This window comes from Colletes gigas, unplaced genomic scaffold (genome assembly GCF_013123115.1).
Source record: "Colletes gigas isolate AHSC1104 unplaced genomic scaffold, ASM1312311v1 Colletes_gigas_Sc00002, whole genome shotgun sequence".
NCBI classification, from domain to species: Eukaryota; Metazoa; Arthropoda; class Insecta; order Hymenoptera; family Colletidae; genus Colletes; species Colletes gigas.
In genome coordinates, this window is record NW_025106631.1 from 1,704,098 (window position 1) to 1,724,916 (window position 20,819).

At 39.7% G+C, this 20,819-nt stretch overlaps 1 protein-coding gene across 3 annotated transcripts in view; it reads right to left on the reverse strand.

Annotated features, from left to right (window-relative positions):
- Positions 1 to 20,819, reverse strand: part of LOC122403937 — a 56,539-nt gene that overhangs the window by 10,398 nt on the left and 25,322 nt on the right. For all 3 annotated transcript variants that reach the window (XM_043407759.1, XM_043407752.1, XM_043407768.1), the window contains one exon: positions 10,289 to 11,025. In XM_043407759.1, coding sequence (XP_043263694.1) covers positions 10,289 to 10,520 — 232 coding nt within the window. In that variant the 5' untranslated portion in view covers positions 10,521 to 11,025. The remainder of the gene's footprint in view (positions 1 to 10,288; positions 11,026 to 20,819) is intronic.

Consider the following 20,819-nt stretch of genomic DNA (forward strand, 5'->3'; position numbering starts at 1 on the left):
GTATACTTCGTCTGTGATATAATTTTACGCACCTTGGATTAATAATTCAAAAGATATTTCGTATTAAATATTCGGAAAGGTTTATTTCTAGGATTATAAGGACACTTTACAACAGCGATGATGAGGCATGGCCGATAGAGCGTGCAGTTTCTAACGCGTGTCTTCCTTTTCGCGCGGTTTTCAGTCCCGTTAGATGACTTTTACAAGTCACTATTTTTTTTCATCTAAACTTTAGAGCCTGTAATCCTATTTGCACATGACTTCAGTTTTATTTACATTTACGACGTCTACAGGTCGTTCCATTTAGGTCGACCCTCTCGAACATCTTCAAAACTAAATGATCTTTAAATTAGAAGAGTCACAGGCTAGAATATCCACAAGTTCTCGTTATTTTGATTCTGAACTGTCGCTTTTACCACTCTTCGGTGAACTAACAAGCATTCCACTGTTTGGCCAGTTAATTTGCAACACAGTTTCGTAAGAGCTGTCTCGAATCGAGAGTAAAGGATTATTGCAACTCGGGGGGGAATGTTTTCTATCTCGTAGAAACTATTAATTTCGCTGGAGAGTCGCGAGATTCCGTGCACGTTCGGAGAAAGCGATCGTCGTCGCCGACAATGATCTTCACGATCGAACGACACGCGTCCATGTGCACGAATCGCGGGCGGAAAAACGGTCGATCTGGAACGACGCGGAACAGGAAGCGGCGTCGAGAGAGCCATCGGTTCCAGGACGAGTGTATAGCAAGAGAACGACCGCTAGGCCGTAACACTACGGTTCGGTATTATCCAATTAAAGGTAATGCCAGCAGCCCGTTAATTTTTCTTCCGTTAGCTCTCTCGGGCATTGTAACGCGACCGAGAAGCCATCGCGTGGCAATATTCGAGCAATGATAGAATACACAAATACTCGAGCGACGACACCTGTTTCAACAACCTGAAACAAGATCTCGCAAAATATCTGCGATAGTTTTGTCCCGGACTGTATGCACGCGTGGGAGTCGCGTTTTCGGCGTAGATACGGAATCGTGCGAACGCCGCGAAACGACTGAATCGTGAAAATCGGTGAAAAAGGAACCGTATCGTCCCAGCTATCCGACAGGGTTGCAAATCGAAACGAAAAGAAATCTTGGGAGGAACGTAACGCTTCTTTCGGTGTTGTCTAATTAAACGCGATGCTCGGGCCCCGTTAAATTTTCTTCCGTTAGCTCTGTCGGCCATTGTGAACCGTAGCTGGCCTCGAGAGTTCATCGGGGTTTCCAGAAAATGGGAGCCACCGGCTGGCTGCTCCGGGTATTCCCATTCCTCGTATCGTCGATGGAAATGAAAAGTTTGCGTTCGCTTGGACCCATTGTTGCCACGGACGAATCGATGCCGGGCTGAATCGAAGAGAACCGGACAAACTTGGATGATCGAACGACGCAGACGATGCGTACGCAGATAGGGCTGGGGGGAACAGCTCGTCCGACCATTTCTGTATTCGAATATCGGAACATTTCGACGAATATAATAGGAATATTCCAGTGATCGCGATTACAATGCGTGGGGTTTAAAAAAATAAAGTTTATATTCAATTTATAAAGAAATCTGTTGATTACAATTTACGTGTTCTCCATAAAGTAAATTTCCTCGAAATTTTTATTCGTCACGGTATCTTCCTTGTAGGTCGCGGGAACGCAATTTCGTCTAATTCTGGCCTGTAGAATCACCTCCTAAAATAATCTCCATTAGCTGCGGAACACTTGTGTAGGTATTAATTTATACTATATATCCATTTCAGGAAACACGTAGTCGCGTAAATTAATGTCATAAACGATGACAGTTTCTGACAGGAAAGTGATAATTTTATTCTTACCCAGTTCTCGGAAGCATTGTCTTTGTATAAACTGAACTTTAGACAGGATACTCCATTTGTTCTCCAAAACGTGTCGGGAAGGTTTCTATGTCATTAATATTTTTAGAAGCGTATAAAAGCAGAGAACTGTTTCTAGCCCTTTATTTGGACCAAATATCAATTTAATATTACGATGTAACGAGTGTCCCCAGGAACGTGACCGAATCACCCAATATATTTTCACTTTTAAAACTGTCACCCTTATATAATATATTTTCACGCGGACCTTGCACGAATTTTAATTCGACGTTTTGCGAAAAGTGCGCGAAATTGAAATCGATGGCCGAGCGTCGTTTCTTTTTATAATTGGTTTCATCGAAACGCTCTTGCCAAAACCCAGACGCGGATAAGGTCACGTCGATCGTTTCGAAAAGTGCTTTTGGCGTACATTTGTTTAACGGTCCGAGAAACGATCGGAGCTTACGGCTGTGTAATTTTATACGACGTTAAACACGCACACGTGATCGGTATTTTATTTCTCTTTTCCCGTTTCCCGGCAAACTTGCGTACAGTGAGTCACAAAAGTCCACGTTTCTTATTTTTCTTTGCCGTTCGTGGCAGACTTTTCCATCAAATGGCTGTAAACTTCGTTTATACCGTTACTCGTGTTTCAACTGTCTAGAAAAGACAAACGTTACGATGTAATATTTCTATATATTATATAATAACATGTCTCGCGTAAAAGGTGTCTCTCAAATGATCTAGACGATGATTTTCATGGAAACTTACAAGAGATACGAGTACTTTTGCGACCAACTGTAGTCTGATCCGTAATAAACGACTCGAATCATACAATATTCTGCCGTTTCAGAAATATCACCATCAATTTCGCGTCCGCGACTTCGCGATTGCCCCGCGAACCGTTATTCCGACACGACAGTTCCAGAAAATCGTAACATCCCAAAGACAATAATCAATTCTGCGAGCTTGTTTTTTCTGTTGTTTTTCTTCCGTTGAAAATCTGCCTCGTTCGTTTGGACGCTGACCAAGCCTGTCGCTTTTCCAGCTAAGGTGAAAAATATTGCACCGATAAACTGTCGACGAATCGCGAAATCATCGTACGTATCCACGTTCGTCGTTTCTCGTCTCGCGAGCCTATTTTCGGCGCGTGTTTTCCAGCGTACACGGCATCTTTAATGGAAAATTAGTGTTTCGCGGTATCTTCGACGTCGGATGTTGCCGATAAATTCTCGAAAGCCTCTTTGGCGTCTGATCAACCGTAATCTCGAGTATTAAATAACGTATCGGTCGAGCGGATTAAAACGATAACGTACTAAAGTGACGTATTCAACGATCTTTTAAAGAACGATCAAGAATTGTTTGGGACTGTCCTGCATTTAAAATTATCGCGTATATCGTGATCGATTAAAAACATTTGACGAAACACAGTTAAGTCCATAAAACTAATTGGAGTATTTATTAAATAAGATAAAGCGATACGTCTGAATTGCCTCTTCGAAGTTACAGTTTACAGTTGTTAAACCCGATGATCGTTGTATTAATAGACGTATCGGTTATCTACATTTGTTTACTTTAATCTTTTTCGGGGCCTCCCACTTCAGAAAACGGTAATCCACAACAACGATTGAATAATCTTCGAATCGTGATCGATCAATGATTTTCACGTGGTGGTAGCATACGATTTCGATGCCAGATAAAAGTTATTTATATTTATTATTTCGCTTCCTACCACGAATATTCTTATCGTCGCGTTTTAATTTATATTTTTATCGAGATGCCCGACGATCGTTTTAATCCGTCTGCGCGCGATTTTAAGCAGAGTCAAAGTATATTTAAGCGACAGAAGGGCGCGAAATAAAACGACGTCTTGGAATTTTATTGCCCCAGTTCTTCGCCAACGATAATTATTATGAATCACCTTCGTGCACTCCCGAGAAAATTTACGCACACTCTCGCGGAAAAAGAAAGTTCCTTAATCGTTCTTCTCGAGTGCAAATGCTCCGAAACGAAATTTAAACTTTCATAGACGCGGACTCCTTTATTCAGCCTTAACGCGAGCGAGAGAAAATTAAGCTTTAATCTAATTCGAACGTTTCGTCTTCAACTGGAATTACCTTCGACCCACTTAAATGAAAATAGAAAATGTATACAATAAGAAAAAACACGAATTTAATTTAAATTTAATTTTCTTATTAAAATGTGTTCTTATTAAAATTGTCTATTATTTAATTCAAGTAACTAATGAATGTTCCGTTCGAATACTTTCGCGTGTACGAGTGCGTTTGGAAGAACCCGTTAGTCGGGTGCTTCGTCGCTACGACTTTTATCAGAAACTCAGTCCTCGTAGCTTCGAACATTTCACGCGAATATATCGAATCGACTGGAATAAAGTCATCGACAATGTTAGCATATGCTTAGAAATTGTGTTCCTTGCGATTAAACCGTTGGACAGCCACTTCAGCAATGCAAGCGCGTCGAGAGGTGAGCAAACAAATGGCGTTGAGTTGTCTTACGTCTCAAGCGTTGCGACGATTCAATTAAATGCCTGTCATTTCGTAACCGAGTCGATCCATGGATCGTTTACTTAACCATGCAATACACCTATACAGACTTCGAGTTTCTTACTATTTTGGCCATTTAACAAATTTGGAATTTGGAAATAATTGTACTTTTCAAAACACTGCTATTGATAAACACACGGCTGGACAGAAACGAGTTATTTAGTTTTCAAAAATATGGTACGATAAAGGTATATAATGCCGTGCATATTTAGCATATATTTCATGCAGAAATGTAAAACGTTCTTTGCGTGACCCAACTGCGTAAACACCTAGTTTATTCCGTAATAATACACATAAAAAATGGGGCTCGCAAAGATAAAACGATCGAAGCATCATTAGCGCGTGGATATCGTATAATTGAACAGATTTTGATTGTACGAAGTAAATTTATACTACAAAGTATTTATCAGGACACGAATTTGCAGACTTGAGTTTTGATATAAAAGAGAAAACTGTGGAGTATTTGCACTTGATCGTTCGCAAAGAGATTGAAGAGCTACAGAAAACCGCGAAACAGAAAGTCGACGATACAAGGAGGAAGCAACCTGCAATCTTCCAGTTCGATCTACGTTTAATTATGACACCTGTTAGCTTTATACGTGCGATACGTCTCTTTTGTTCTCGTGCGATTAGAATCGCAGCTTGCCGGGGGTGTCGTCATTCCGTGCTCGCGAACGAGGGGGTCGTAAATTGTCGACGACGATTAAACATAGTTAACGAATTCTGACAATAAGTTCTTATCGTCTTTCGCGATTCCGTATTTTCTGATCGGTTTTTATAGTTTTGTTTATTGTATATAGTAATGTTTGACGGACGATTTTCAGTATGACCGACTGTACGTTCGCTCAGAAGTTACGACGAATTTCCTCGAGCAAACCCCGTCATTTGTACTCGTAAAGTCGCAGAATTCAGGATGATTTTTTTTTTGGTGCGTATCGATGCCAGGGCGCAGCACGATCGAGATAAATTGGCGGCAACGTCGATTAGTTTTCCCTTTAATAGAATTAATATTAACGACGTGAAATTATCGGGCTACAAACTGTTACTATACCGGCAATCAACGCCAGAGTTATAATCGAAGATTGTAATCGAAAGCAGGCGTGGCCTCCAGATGCGCCGATGCGCGCGACTGTCTTATTTTAAACGCAAAAGAGTACCGTCATTTGCTTGTATAATAGATCGACGACATTTTTGCGCCTTATCCTTGGGCACTCCAGGGAGTCTAAAATTAAACGCGCGACGGATAACGTTTATTTATCAACTGACAATGCGGCCAATAGAATCTTAGAACGTGCCCATAAGATTCGAGAACCAAAGACATAAGTCTATGGGATATCGTCTCATAGACTGTATCTTCTTTATATACGAACATGATTCCTGCAAATGTCTATCGAAGCATAAAATACTTAAATCTGATTTCAGTAATTAATAGTAGTTTTGTACTCGAAAAACGATGCCATTGCTCTGGAACAAACGCACCGCGTAACTCGGAAAATTGAGCGAAGTTTCGAGGTGCATAAAGTACGCGTTTAAAATTATTTTTGCTTCTGAAATTAAATCTTCCATAGAGATTCTGATAAAAACTATTCCACCGTAAACGGGCAGCGTGGCTGAACAGGGGGCATTCCACGGTAATGAATATAGCAAAGTGAATTTTGTAAAACCTAGATCTCAAAGCAGATGAGCAACTCATATTATAAACAGGTTATCGTACATATGTATAAGGTCGAGTAAAAAGTGAGCACTTAAGACTAGGAATTAAAATAAAACTCGTGCGCGCAAAAAGAGAGGACGCTGTAAATTTTTACGCTGGTTTTGCATAATGACTCCAGGTGTTGTGCTACCTTTTACGTAAATATAAACTTGTGAAATTAATAAACGAGGAAAAACAGAATCTTAACGAAAGTTAACAATTGACTGATAAGTGTTAGAAAGGTATGGAAAACGCAAGGAAAATGTAAACGTAAACAGGATATTAAAGTATTCTTCTTAATGGAGACTTTCTATTTTCTCAAATAGAATATTGCAAAAGATTATACTTGATCGATCTCGTTTCTTTGTATGTTAATTCATAGATTACTTTCTACATCTTTTTCCTACGGTGCTCCATGTCGTTGTATTTTAACGATGCGTCATTATGTGGCTAGAACTGGTCGTGTTGGGGACAATAAGACAAAACCAAGTATAAATTAATGGGTTTCGGTTATATTTATTAGAGATAGTGGCTGACTCACTAACTGGTTGATTCAGGCTAATGGAAGAATTATGGTATCCATTTGTAGTTGTTACATGCTTAATATCATACACATCGATCTATCTATTTTTAGCACGAAAAAAAATAATGAGTACCCCCTGCTAATGCGAAAGAAGATAATGCTGAGCTCCTGATTAAAAACGATGCCAATTATTGATACGGTATCGCATCGATTACGGAACAATTCATTAAACTAAATCGACTATATTATCCAATGAAACATTAATCGTGTGTCGAGATACGAGTCAATACGATTACAAATTGGAAAACCCTCGATTGATAAACAAGATGGAAAATTTTAATAAATTTTAATTTGGTAATTTGATTTTTATGGTCTCAACTGTAAGGACGAGTGGACATTACAATTAACTTTATGTAAGAAAGTGAAACATTCTTCAAAAGTCAGAAGTTAACAATGAAAGAGATTGTAGAACAGGATGACACGAGATTGCTATCTATTTGCATTCTTTCTTAAAAGTGGCGCGAAGGCCAACGAGTTGGAAACAAAACTGAAAACCGTTAATAAGAATTTCACCAAGGACCAAACCTCAAATTCGTTCCTTTTCGATGGGATCAGCCTAAATATGTATGTATAGTCCGGTCAGTTTATATGAATTCTTTCGATGGTGTACGTACATCAGAAACGCGCGACTGGATGCAGTTCGATAAATTCATTCTTGTCACGCGTCATTCTCGAACGAGTACAGTGAATACACTTGACCTTCATCCGTTTCAGATACACTATTCTCGAACTCGTGTTTCAACTAGGCCAAATTTACTAGCTTTTTTGAAATAAATACACGAAGGAAGCCTTTTGTACACTCCAAATCAGCTCGTTTCTTTAAATTAATACTTTCATTAATCTAATGACCATCAAAACTGGATAATTATAGAGATATATTGTTCGTGTATGATTTTAATCTGTTTGGGAATAAATTGCCTTGTAACACAGGAACTGAACTAATCGTTGACACTGACCCGTGACAACTGTTCATTTTACGATCATGTTGCTGTGTTATATCACTGGAAAATGTAGTTACATTCATGTTACAATATCTAAAACAGCATGGTCATCGATATTTTACGTATTGTACGTACGTAATGTTAACCTTCGAACGATCTTTAATAATAATGAGAGAGATATGGAACAGAACAAAATTTACAAAATATTCTGTGTATTTTAAACACAGAATTATTCCTTTTTAAAGGAGGGAGTGTTTCAATAAGTTTGAAAACCACTGGTCCACTATATTTTCATTCAACGGTCCGCGCATGCGCGGATAACGGTCGAACTCGCAGAAAGCAAAGCGCGCGCGACGATTTATTTGCGAAAGACGTGCTTCCCGCGTGGAAAACCGTAAACAGTCTGGTCACCGGCGACAGGAATTAATTAATCCCGGGGAAATAGACGGTTGCAAATAATCGTATCGTAATAATGGCGTTCCCGATGATTAAGGCCGACCCAGTCCGAGGCAGAGGTATGCAGAGAAAGTAGGAGCCCCCTCCGTATACGCCTATGTCCGGTCGTTGCACCGACCAGTATATACACTTCTTTCTTTTTAACCTCTCGCAATATTGGTCAGCGTGGATTTCGGACTGACGTTCGATTGATTTTTCGACGAAATTTCACGACCCGAAGAAACAAACGTCCACTCGCCAGATTTCATACGTTTGAACCATCGAGTTTTCAAATATGGCGCGCGAGAAGAAAACACAATGGCTTCTAATAGGTACTGGGGGCTGCACGAACTATTTAGTATTCGAATGTTTTATTCGAAAGCTTCGAATCTCTGATTATTAATATTTCGTACAGAGTTGGGCACATTTTATTCACGATTAGCGAATAACGTTAGAGATTCTTCAAACGCATGAATTTGCGATAGAAGGACGACGCATCGGTTCAGTTAGAGGCATCGGGGACTCTTTTTAAGACGTCTGTTAACCACCGATGGATCGAACGAGCGATTACGCTAGTTAGAGCTTAACCTTGCTCGTCGTCTAACTGCAAGAAGTATTGCGTACTTCCGGCTGATCATTCACGTGTCTCGGGCCCGGCGATTCGAAATACTCACGAACGCATGTTTACGTCGTGTTGTCTTTAATTGCTGTTTGTCAGTAAAACTTAATTACCCAGCCGCGCCGTGGCAAAGACTTCTCTCCGTGCTACGTAATAATTAAAGATGTTGAGATGCACGTGGAGTTCGGAACGTATGCGTTCTCCGATCATTGACAAAACCGGTTTTTTTAAAATTCCCATCAAATTTCTCTGCACTGGACTGCATTATAACATCGTTCGATGATAACGTTACAGGGGAAAACATCACTTTCGTTCGATTAGACATTCCTCGACTAGCCATCGATGGCAAACTTGTGGAGCCAAAACTGTGTTGCATTAGCATACACGAGAGTCAAGAATTACGTAACTTTTTACTAAAGTAACACCAAAAATTCATATTCTTTATTATAACAGTCTCTGCAAACGTAATTTCAGTTCTCCTCGGCAAAGAATATAACCGTATACAGATTAAAGGAGGAATACAAAATCGAGCATAATCATACATTCTTTCGTTTCAAATACTACGATACGATTATAATTTAAATTTAATATTTGAACAAAATGGACGATGAGGACCGATTTTGTATTCCTCGTTTAATACCTGTGCAATCATTATTATATATATATAATTTACTCAAGAAGACCGGAATTATAATCGAGACCGTTACAGATACGTATGTACATACAATGACGAATATAAATTCTACTAGTAACAACAAGAACAAAATATTATATAAACATATGCTTCAAACTATTCGCCAAGTTACAGACTCCTGAACTCCCGTGTTAAACAAAACGTTTTAAACGGCCTTCTCCGGCAAGGATACAAATTTCACGTCGTGGGCTTGTAGATTACTATCGTTATTGTTATTTTTATGGTCATCGTCGGTGTCGACGAACTTCTTCGTTTAAACATGTCCCTTAATGAGAGACTTTGAAAGACTTGCCAACAAAGACTGTCAGGACGTGACATTTTTATTGCTACAATTAGCACAATATACGCCTAAAGTTGGACGAGATCATCTGCAAACCCCCTACGTATCGAGGACGGAAGTAAGGGATACCGAGAGCTAGTGTGATACAATTAATACGCTATTGCAAGCAGTTCCAGGAAGCAGTACTTTGTGACAACTTTTTAAATAAAATAAATGCTCCTCGATACGTTAGAAGATTCTTTAATATCGAATTGTCTTAAGACTAAACTTTTTTCCAATAATTCCTTTTTTATTATTAGGTACTATTTAAATTTAATATGTTCTCTTTATCCTATTAAATTGTGAGGAAGGTTTGCAGACTATTTGATCGTCACAAAAGGGAGTCGCCGCTCGAAAAAGATTGATGTGCACCGATACTTTGGGGGCAGATTTTTAAGTCGCGACCGTAAAAGACAGTTTAAATCGGGAATCGCGTTGAAAAGCGAAGGTCGTCAATTAGGAATCGAGAATAGTTGGTGAGCAAGAAGCTAATCAACGTGCCTGGCAACGAAAGCGCCGTCGGTACTTAATGGCCAGGCTCTCCGCGCCGCGTAAAGACAAAGAAAATCAGATAAACCGATTCACGTACCCTTGGCCCATCCAGTGAGAACGTTCCCAAGATAAGCGACCTTATAGCAAGGGTCGTACTCGGTGATGGAGGCATTACCCCTGTGCCTCCTCCACAGCCTGCCGAGACCTCTCTTCAAGGACCTCAGGGTCCGTTGTCCGAATTCCTTGCCGGGTGTCGCGTTCTGCCCCGAGCCGGAGGTACCGTTCTGCTCGTCGACGGGATCCGCGACCACGTCTCCCATCGTCTTCATGCTTGCACAGTCTGTCTCGAAACGAATACCCCCCGAAGCGTCGTCCGTCGTCACCTGTCGCTCGTTCAAGGGCTTCCTTCTCGTCCAAACGGTCGACGAAAATTCATGGAAGCCGGGCTACATCGTGCGACTTCCGGTAGCTGGTCCCGTGGACGACGACGACGTGGATCGCGCGTGGATTACGCCTCGCGACCAAGGAGCCCGACCTTTCGGTTGTCCCGAGCACAAGTTATCCCGACCAGGTGGATGAGCTCTATCGAGGTCACGACCGGTGCTGCTGATCGAGAGAGGTTGTGAAACTCGAATAAATCTCTCCCGATGCCGAGTCTGCTGCACGACGACCACTCAGCGCGCACCTCCACACACCTCAAGGCCGACCTCTCGTCGTTATTCTCACGTACGGTAAGGAAGGTCGACGGTTCTCGTAAAAACCCGGGTTATATCTTCCGGGGGACCTCCTCACGTCTCTCCTTTCGCCGGCGAGAAGCGACGATTCCGCCGGTTCCTGGAACAGAAACAACCATCCAGGAATTAGACACGAATTTAATCGCAACGACCGCGCGTTAATTAACCGGAAGATAATCGTCGTCGAGACGGGTCTCGCTCGCGAGAGGCGTCGTTACGCGGTTTGACGTCGACGCGACAATTGACAAGGATGACGCGACTAATGCTATTTGTTTCTTCGCGATAATAAGGAATAACGATACGGAACTGTGCATCGAGATGCATTTCTAAGGACAGACGCGCAGTTTTACGCGGAAGCGCGCCTCCTTCTGTAGACTGAATTGAAAATGGCTCGTAATGTTCTTCGATTGTCTCTTTATACTTTGAATTCTAGTACGTTCTGGTTAGTACTGCACAATAAAGCTGTAACAGTGGTAATACCACGAAGTGTCGACTAGAATTTTCATAAATTTCATAAATTTTTTAAAAATTATCCCCGTGAAACGGATGCAGAATGTTTATAAGAAGTTCGAATAGTCTCTTGGATGCAAATCGACGCGGGAGGTGAAGCTTCTCGCGATCACAGAGCACCTCGAAGTTGGTTGTGCTATTTTTAAAATTTGGACCCCCTTAAACATAGTACTGGTGCAAAGAAACTCCAGCATTGCGCGTGGGTTTGCCTACATACGGGATGATTGTAAAATCTGGGACAAAAGCGTGGCCCTTTCTACGCGAAGATGCAAACAATTGACAAAGGAAAACGCTGAATACCCTAATGGAAGCTATCTTTTTGTAATATAAGTTCCTTTCTCGAATGCAACGTACATCTATATACAAATGCATCAAACAAGAATTCGCCTGCTCTTAAAATTAGCACACGCGCCATTAATTTGCAAGCTTCTATTACTTATCAGTAGACTGCGGATGTTTATGCATTTATGGGAAATTTTAATCCTGAAAAAACTACAGAACGCATTTAATATGCAAAAATATAAGAAATACTTAAAGTAAGATACGAAGTATTATATTTAGGGGTTGACACAGCCCTCTGCGAAGCTTCCGTTTACTTATCAGCAACGAATCATTCTCAAATTTATATTTATTATAATTTTTCGATTTTATTTTCATGAATGCTGGTTGTAAATTTTTCCTGTTTTGTTGACGAGTCAAGATTCACGGTTGTAACATTGCAAATTAGATTCTTGGCGGAAAATAAATTATAAATTGGTTCCGATGTACGCAGCGAGCGTTCAAAGTTTATTTTCGAGATATTCGAACACTGTAGAATCGAATAAAAAAATGGCATGCCTAATACAATGAACTAATGAGCACGTGGAAATCTAATCACAGGCGTTCGTTTTTACACGAGTGCAATTATGTAGAACACATTTATCATTACGAAACTTATCATTTATATAGAATGTAAAAAAATATTTTACATACGACACAGGTTTCTGACTAAACGGCTTCGTTATTAAATTTTCTTCGTATCCGTAACTGAGAAAAAAATTCGTTAATCATAGTAGCCTGAATCCTCTGATTTCAAAAAATGGAAAAAACATATGTTGTTGGTATATACGTTTCCTGTCCATGGTTTATAACGTTCAACGCTGCTTTTTTTTTACGTCGAACGAAGCAAATTGCTTTTCAGATAAAACATGTTTCGATAATTGCGTTAATAGTGAACACATTTTATCTCACATTCTCAAAAGCGCAGTTTCACCTAAGTGGCGTTTATGTTTTCAGGGTTACTTTATATAACGAGAACTAGTATCATTTACACGATAACATGAAACATAATTTTGTAAGAGTGCTAATACCAAATTTTCTTTCTATAAACTGTGTAAAAAAATTAATTTTTACTCGATTAAATTCAAGAAATAATTACCTAACGCTCGTAAAGCGGTGTTTTACGCGCAAACTCGTCGACTATCAATAAGATACGTAAACATGCAACAAGATAAATTCTACAGTATAGTTTTTTGAATATCTTTTCACATTCTGCGTCGAACCAGCGGTCACGGTGACCCGTCACACAGGTACGAGGAACATTAGCGATAAATACGTGACAAATGTGATACGAAGAAGGCGTAATATTCATGCACGTTTCACGATAACAGGCATTACTTAAAAATATATCGCGAAACGCGTTAAAAAATGCAACAAAATGTTCCACCGTAGGTGTAGATATTTGGTGACTTCATTTTTTCTTTTTTAAATTAAATGATTCAGAGGTCTAATCATTTGATGGCCAAGAAATTCCTCTGGGTCGATTGTCAGGAGATGAAAGCTGCGTTCTCGAGATATTCCTTAATGTTTACAACTTTGGTACAATAAAAGCTAATTATTATTATCAATTTCGCCCATCGTTGCAGAGTAGGTTGGTACAAGATTATGTTTTCCCCCTAGACGGAGTTGCATTCAGGATGCCAAGGTCAACTAACCGTGCCTATTCACGAGCAATGGACGCTCAAACAGCAACGGTAAACAGAAATGCTTTCAATTGCGACGTAAATCTTTTTCTAGAAATCAATACGTCGCATACCGTCGTCTATCGAGTCGACGTCACATACATCAGCCAAACAAAGTGAATCTAGCACGAGCCTGCTCTTGGCTGCCTCCTTTGCAAGATCCTCGATCCTTCTTACTTCGCTACTCTCTGCTCCGTGCCGATCTTTCGTGTCATCTCTGCCACATTTCGAAATTCCAGGACATTAACTGCTAACAGCGTAAATGTTCACGAGTATACTATACTTTAGATTAATATTCCTAGATAAATGTACCGGCGTAATCGCCTCGAATCTCGTTTTAATATTACAAACGATTCGAAAAACGTTTTCAACATCTCGGCGAGGTTCCCTGGACTTGCGAGGCGTGCAAACGGAAACGATTACAAGGATGGACGAAGATAAGCGGAAAAGTTGGTACACGGCTTACTGAATTTCGAGCCCAAGGCTCTTCTCTTGCACTTCGGCACGGACTGAACCGTAGAAATCGTCTAGGTTCTTGCCCGGTTAACTTATCTTACCGGAAATTACGGTTTCGAACGGAAACCTTGCGGTCGGATCGGTACGAAACGTTGCCCAAGACTCGTGGAGCTGTCGCGCTAAAAGAACCCGAATTCTCTTAAAATTCTTGATTAAAATCTTCGAAACAGCGAAATTTCGTTAGAAATAAAAACGAGTCGTACAACAATATTCCTTCAAATCGGGTGGATAATCGAGCTCCGAAATCTTACAATTACATATTCAATTTATTTGCATGTCCTGCAAGCACGATTAAACATCTCTGTCAGTATACACGAACCACTAATATTTCGATAACAACTGGTTTTTGTATTTACAATTATATTTCGCGTAATCTTTCCTGTTTAAAAACGTGCTCGTTATCTTTTCCTTTCAGGAAGAGAAACACGTGAAATACGTCAACGTACTGCGCTCACGTGTGCTCGTAACAGCGACAAAATCGTTATCATAGAAAAACTATCGTTCTAATCAATCGTAGATAATTGTTTCTATGAAACCGCTGGGATTTACAACGAGCTGTAACGCTTGTTTCCTGTACGTTATTAAAAACTCGCGCAGACTCTCGTCTGTGTGGCACGAGATTCAGGATATTTGGACAAAACAAAGTCCAGCGAACATTTGATTAGAAAAATCGTAAAAAGTCATTAGGCTGCAGATGTACCGACGAGACAATATGCATTTTAATTTCTCGTTGTCCTTTGTTCACAAGGAAGTATCACGAGTTAAATAATGGTACCGGGTGGCTGATTGTTGTGTGTGCGTTTCTGAGCCGCAGAAATCGTAATTAAGCACCATAAGCACGGGTGTACCGTTAGACACGGTATAATTCGTAGCCGCTCGTGTCAATGTCGCGCAAATAGACGACAGGTGAAGCTATTACAATGGAATAAAAATAGAACATGGACAGCCGTGGGTTGGCATTTATCAATTACGCAAGACGTTCAGTGGGTACCGACGTATAATGCAGGAGTATTAACAGAATAACCGATAACATGGAAGAAGCTCGAAAGAACAACGGAACATTTTAGATTCGTAATATACACCGCGTTCGTAAACATAACTCGTAAAAAATTGCTGACAAAGGGAATAAAGGATCTTTTGTGCTGGCACATTTGTCACTGACAGGAGTTTTGAATTTGAAGCGTATATTGCTTGATACAAAAAATGGTATTCATAGAAATAAATTCATAATAAAATCAGCATTTCTAATAATCCGACTAGCTTTTTGCTCGTTGAGTCGACGACGTATTATATTATCTGTACAACTAATAATGGAGGCAATTACATTAGAAGCTAGCGAGGAATGACAAAGTCTGGAAACACGCGATACATTCCCACGTGAGTAGTCAATAAAGTTTCTAAGCGTTTGAATTTATAATAGGAGTATAAAAAGCATCTATTTTCACGCGTTCAGTCAAAGACGCAAGACCTATCATTAATATAGATTACTTTTTACGCAAAGTAAAAAAGACAGCATAAATTACTTTTTACGCATTTAGCTTTTTTAAATGTATAATCAGACAACAGTAGACTCAAACTTGTCACACATATTGCACGCACAGGATGTTGTAATTTGTGCATCATTCGATATTGTTTACCTTTGCTTTGTGGCATTGTCTTGACTCTAGTGGCGTAGGGCACCCTGTATACTGGACATTTATTCGTCTCGAGCCTTTGCTCCGAACACCCTATATGCAAAGCAACCTATGTATGTCTCTTCGAGGAGATATACCATACGCGTATGCCTCGAGCATTTGAATTGAATAAATGGATTTACCAAGTGACAAGTAACCTTGACTTTGAAAAAAAATACGCGGGACTGTATGAATAAATAAATAACAATCTATCGGGTAATTGCACGTTATTACAGCGTTTTATGAAATAATGTCGTTAATTACAGTTCGTACGTATGGTTACAAATATCTATGGACGCATGTCTTTGAATCGATTTCCCGCGGCGATTTGAATTTCTAAATATTGTTAATCGACCTTCGACGTAAGATTAATATTTAATAGTAGGTGGACCGTCCGGTTTCGTGAGCGTAACCTATCCCTAGCTATCGATAGAACATGCGTGCTTGTCCTTCTAAGCTGTAGTTTATGAATTCTTCCCAAAGGTCTCGTCAAAATGCTGGACACATTCGTGTCCGTTTCTATGTTTTTAAAATGAGTCACATGCGACGCGGAAACTACGCGTCGAAGGTTTCTGTACTCGAATTATTCCGGCGTTTCATAAATATTTGGTGAATACTTATACTCTTAATAAGTAACAAGTTTAAAATTTTTTCAAAATAAAACAACCCACTAAATTCTAACAAATAAAAAGTTTCTTCGAACAAAACAACGTATGCTACTGTGCAGCTATCCGATCACTCGTTATTATTTGATGCATACTAATTAATCAATGTCCCGATCTGCTGACGTCGGAGCATGCTGTCATCGGATAATGATACAATCGATTATCCATGTTTCCTCGGTTGTTTAATCAGAAAAAATGCACCTAAATAATACAACGAGAAAAATGCAGCTTTTGCGCGAACAAACATGGCGTGTCCTGTCACGATCGGCGGTCTGTTGTAATCGTGTGGGATTTATATTTTCGAGATGGCCTATTTCGCCACGCAAACTAGTTTTTAAGTAGCAGAATATTTTCTAAGGAGAATGAATGTCGAGGCGAGGAATAAAATTTTCAGGGACAACGTTTGTCAAGGCAAGAACGATTTGGAGTAGGATCTCGTCCTTGGTTACTTCATACGTATACCACAGGACGAGTGGCTGGCGAAGATTCGTGCTAATAATTTCTCTTCCAAATGGAAGAGTTTGGTAACGTGACGCAACCTCTATAAATCACATCGATCGTGCAATAAACGGATAAAATTATTTGAGAACAGAAAACGAGTGGACACTCGGAAGATTTCTAATTTAATTCCTACGATGGGATTTCTCTAAAATCGGTGTCGTTTACATAATTTCCACGCAGTGGTGTACACGCGTGGTATAATAACAGATAATACCGTCACGCGTTACCCTCGATTCTATCCAGCCGCTTCTCAGCCCCGGAAAATGGTTTATGTTCCGCACTTTTGTCTTCCGCCTCCCCTTCCCCCATATAGATCTCGTTTCTCATCTTCGTACGGGATCCGAAATGACGAAAGCACCCGGTGAACTTTTCAGCCGATTACGCAACCCGTGAATTTTCAACCAGAGATCTCGCAACCGCCGCTTTACCATACAATCGTGGGAGGTACTGGCAGGGCCGCGCTCCATTTCCCTTCGTCTCATCTTTCCTTTCTTCCCGGGCGTTTCCTTCTCTTTTCCAGCCGACGCGATAATTACCGCGGCGAAAACCCCGCGACTTTTTTTTTTTCCCCCTCCCGTCCGCGGCTTTTCACGTTCGTTTTTTCTACCGTTCCACTAGGTGAGACCCGCTTTCGCGCGGAAAAGAGAGAATAGGACCGACTCGAGCGCGTTCGTGCCGTTGCACTTCCATGTATAGCGGGTGGAACGAACGTACCCGTTACTTTCATCATCAATGCCCCCCAAAGGTGCACGTGAACTCGAAAATATCGAATCGGAGCGAGAAAAGAAATCAAAATCCCCATTTGATTTGATTTACAGTCTGTATCACGCTATTTAGATATCATTAAAATGAAATTAACTGACACGAGTTGAGAAAAAATTACCCTTTTAATTTGACTTGTGATTTTCAGTTGTTAGTACTTGATTTTGCGCAGAACGATATGTGTGAAATATCGATGGTTTTCACTTGCTGGGTTTAAAGATATAATTAATTAAATGTACATACGTGTCTGGTCGTAGAACCACGGTGAAATGACGTATCGCGTGGCTTGTAAATCAGAAGTTCAGCGATCGATTCCTGATTATAATATCGCTGAACTTTCGATTTACAAGCCGCGCAACGTGTCACTTCACCGCCACAACTTCTATGATCAGACATCTATATTCATACTACACTACACGTCACTATGTACGTAACTTAAACGGACTATATTTAGAAATGAAGTTACAAAACACCGATCTTTTTAGATTTTTTAAGAACTGTTCGTAAAGATGGCGTGAATACGCGTCTCTAGCTCGGTGAACTTTCTATACGTAGAAGATGAGAGTGAAAAACAGCGAAGGAAAGTCAGCTATAGCGAGTGCTAGCGCGGATAACTTTTTAATGATCTTTTCAATGGTTCTAAAAATATTTTTGTCGGCTTTGCTGGCAAATTAATGTACTAGTGCAGATGTTTTTATGAAAATTTGCTCCATCCATTGTTGAGATGGAAGAATAGGATTCGCTGACGAGAATGTAAAAACGAACCTTATCCAGATTCGTTAATTGCGAGCAGAGTTTTTCAGGGTGGTGGAATCTTTGGAGCGTGCCTGGAGCAGATCGCTATATTTGTACCACCCACTATACCTGGCCATATCGTGAGACATCGCCGGAGTGTGGCCAGACTAATCAAAGTCCGAGGAAAGTTTTTGCCCTGGCGCGAGAAAAAGTGTTAAACGCTCCGCGGAAGCAGCCTGGGAAATGCTTTGTGTTTCTTTGCACGGCGCTCGGTTAATTGCAGAACTCTATTATGTCTCGTGTAGTCTGAAAATTGTTATAATTCTGCCACCGATATTGCCTGGTTTCCCCGTTAATATCACTCGACGGGCAAAATTCAGATAACCTTTCTACCTTTTTATTACTGATTTTAGTTAACGACGTGCAGCGATCAGACAATTTCGTTCCACATTTATTCCCACACTTACAGAGCTCATAAACATTATTTGCTGGCTATTTACGTTGAATTTGATTAATGTAACTGTTTTTCGATTTCTACCATTAGTAAACGATAATTTATTATCGACGTTAATTTCATTTTATGTCTCGAAACGATCGCGCGAATATAGACAGTGTTTATATAATTCAATTTTCATATTCGTTAGATAGCCACACGTGACAGCTTCAATTCTAACAGAACGCTAACGCGTTTTCTTATCTACGGCGATGTTTCAAACAGAACCTCTGAATTAGCATAATGTATCCACGTGTCGAATAATTGGACTTCGAAGCCAGGTAAACAAATTCTAGCGAATATCAATCCCGTAAAAACTTTTAATAATTTGGTAATCGAAAACATTAAAGCTATCGATGAACGATAAGGCAATTATTTCAATTATTTTAGCACAAAATGGCGGATTACAAAGCAAGACAACGATATTTCAATTCGATTATAATTGTATATATTCTTTAACTGAAAATTTAAACTTTAAAATTCAAGGCAATTATTTCTAAGGCAATTATTTCAATTATTTTAGCACAAAATGGCGGACTACAAAGCAAGACAACGATATTTCAAGTCGATTATAATTGTATACATTCTTTAACTGAAAATTTAAATATAACTTTAAAATTCAAGGCAATTATTTCAATTATTTTAGCACAAAATGGCGGACTACAAAGCAAGACAACGATATTTCAAGTCGATTATAATTGTATACATTCTTTAACTGAAAATTTAAATATAACTTTAAAATTCAAGGCAATTATTTCAATTATTTTAGCACAAAATGGCGGACTACAAAGCAAGACGACGATATTTCAATTCAATTATAATTGTATACATTCTTTAACTGAAAATTTAAATTTAACTTTAAAATTCGTCCATTTTATCTGTGATAATTTGATATAGTCGCGAGCATTGCAGGGATATGTACGGGAAATTTTTATATCACGAAGCGAGTCGCACGGAGAAAGTTCGCGCTGATCGTAATAATTTTTTTTTTACCCTAGCACCCAACCATTAACTCGATTTAATCCTTTCACTGTTAACGAGATTGGTTAACCGATCTCTGCTAGGAATGTAGTTTCGACGTTCCTCCGTGTTTCCAGCGAGCATGTTACGCGGCCATTTTCTACCCGATCTTGACAAAAAAGCGCTGGCAAAAAGCCTACGTGAGAAATAAACAAATCACGTGACCGGCCAGCGGAATGATTAGGTGAAACAGCGAACACGTTACCGTATCCTATTAGAGAAAATGGTGCCAGGAAACGTATCGCGAGTAAATAATTTATCGCGAGAAAACGAACGTTTCGTTCGATCGGCAACATTTTCGATTTTTGCTAATGAAATAATTTATCATATTAAAAGAAAATTATTCCGTATTGGAAGAGGCATTTTCTTACTAAATTAGTATGTAAAGTTTGTCCACGTGATTATATGAGGCAATTTCTTGGTGAAAACTTCTGATCGGTGGATAAAAAGCAACGAAATAATTGAGTTACGCAAGTTAAAAAGAAACCGCGGACGAGATACTATCGTTAATAAAATTAGAAATTCAATTAGTTTATTAACAATTATTACGTTTTTGTGAAGATGGAAAGGCCCCCAACTTCGAATTAAAACTTTTAACAATTTTTATTCTACGACACAATGTTATCGAATGCCAATAACATGACTTAGTTTGCAAGGAAAGTTTTTGGTTTTAAGCAACGCTGATCGATTCTAAGGAGACGATGAAATATCGTAGTTCTAAATATTCACGTTTGTACCGTGTTCCTCTTGCATTCGGTCGATGAAACGGGGCAACTCGAGTTCCAATCCTTTGCATAAATATGCCCAAGAATGCAAACTTAGTCCCAGATACCGACATTTTGCCAGCGTAGTTTCCTTTTGACATGTTTCTCGCAATGTCGACATTGCCAATCCGAGGCACGTTCGAGGTCACCTGGATTTTACGAGTACGCGTCTGCTTGTTTCACGGAAAACGCGAAATCGGAGCTCAAGTTTCGTGCTCATATGATTTAGCGAATCTGAATTAATTCGCGAACTAC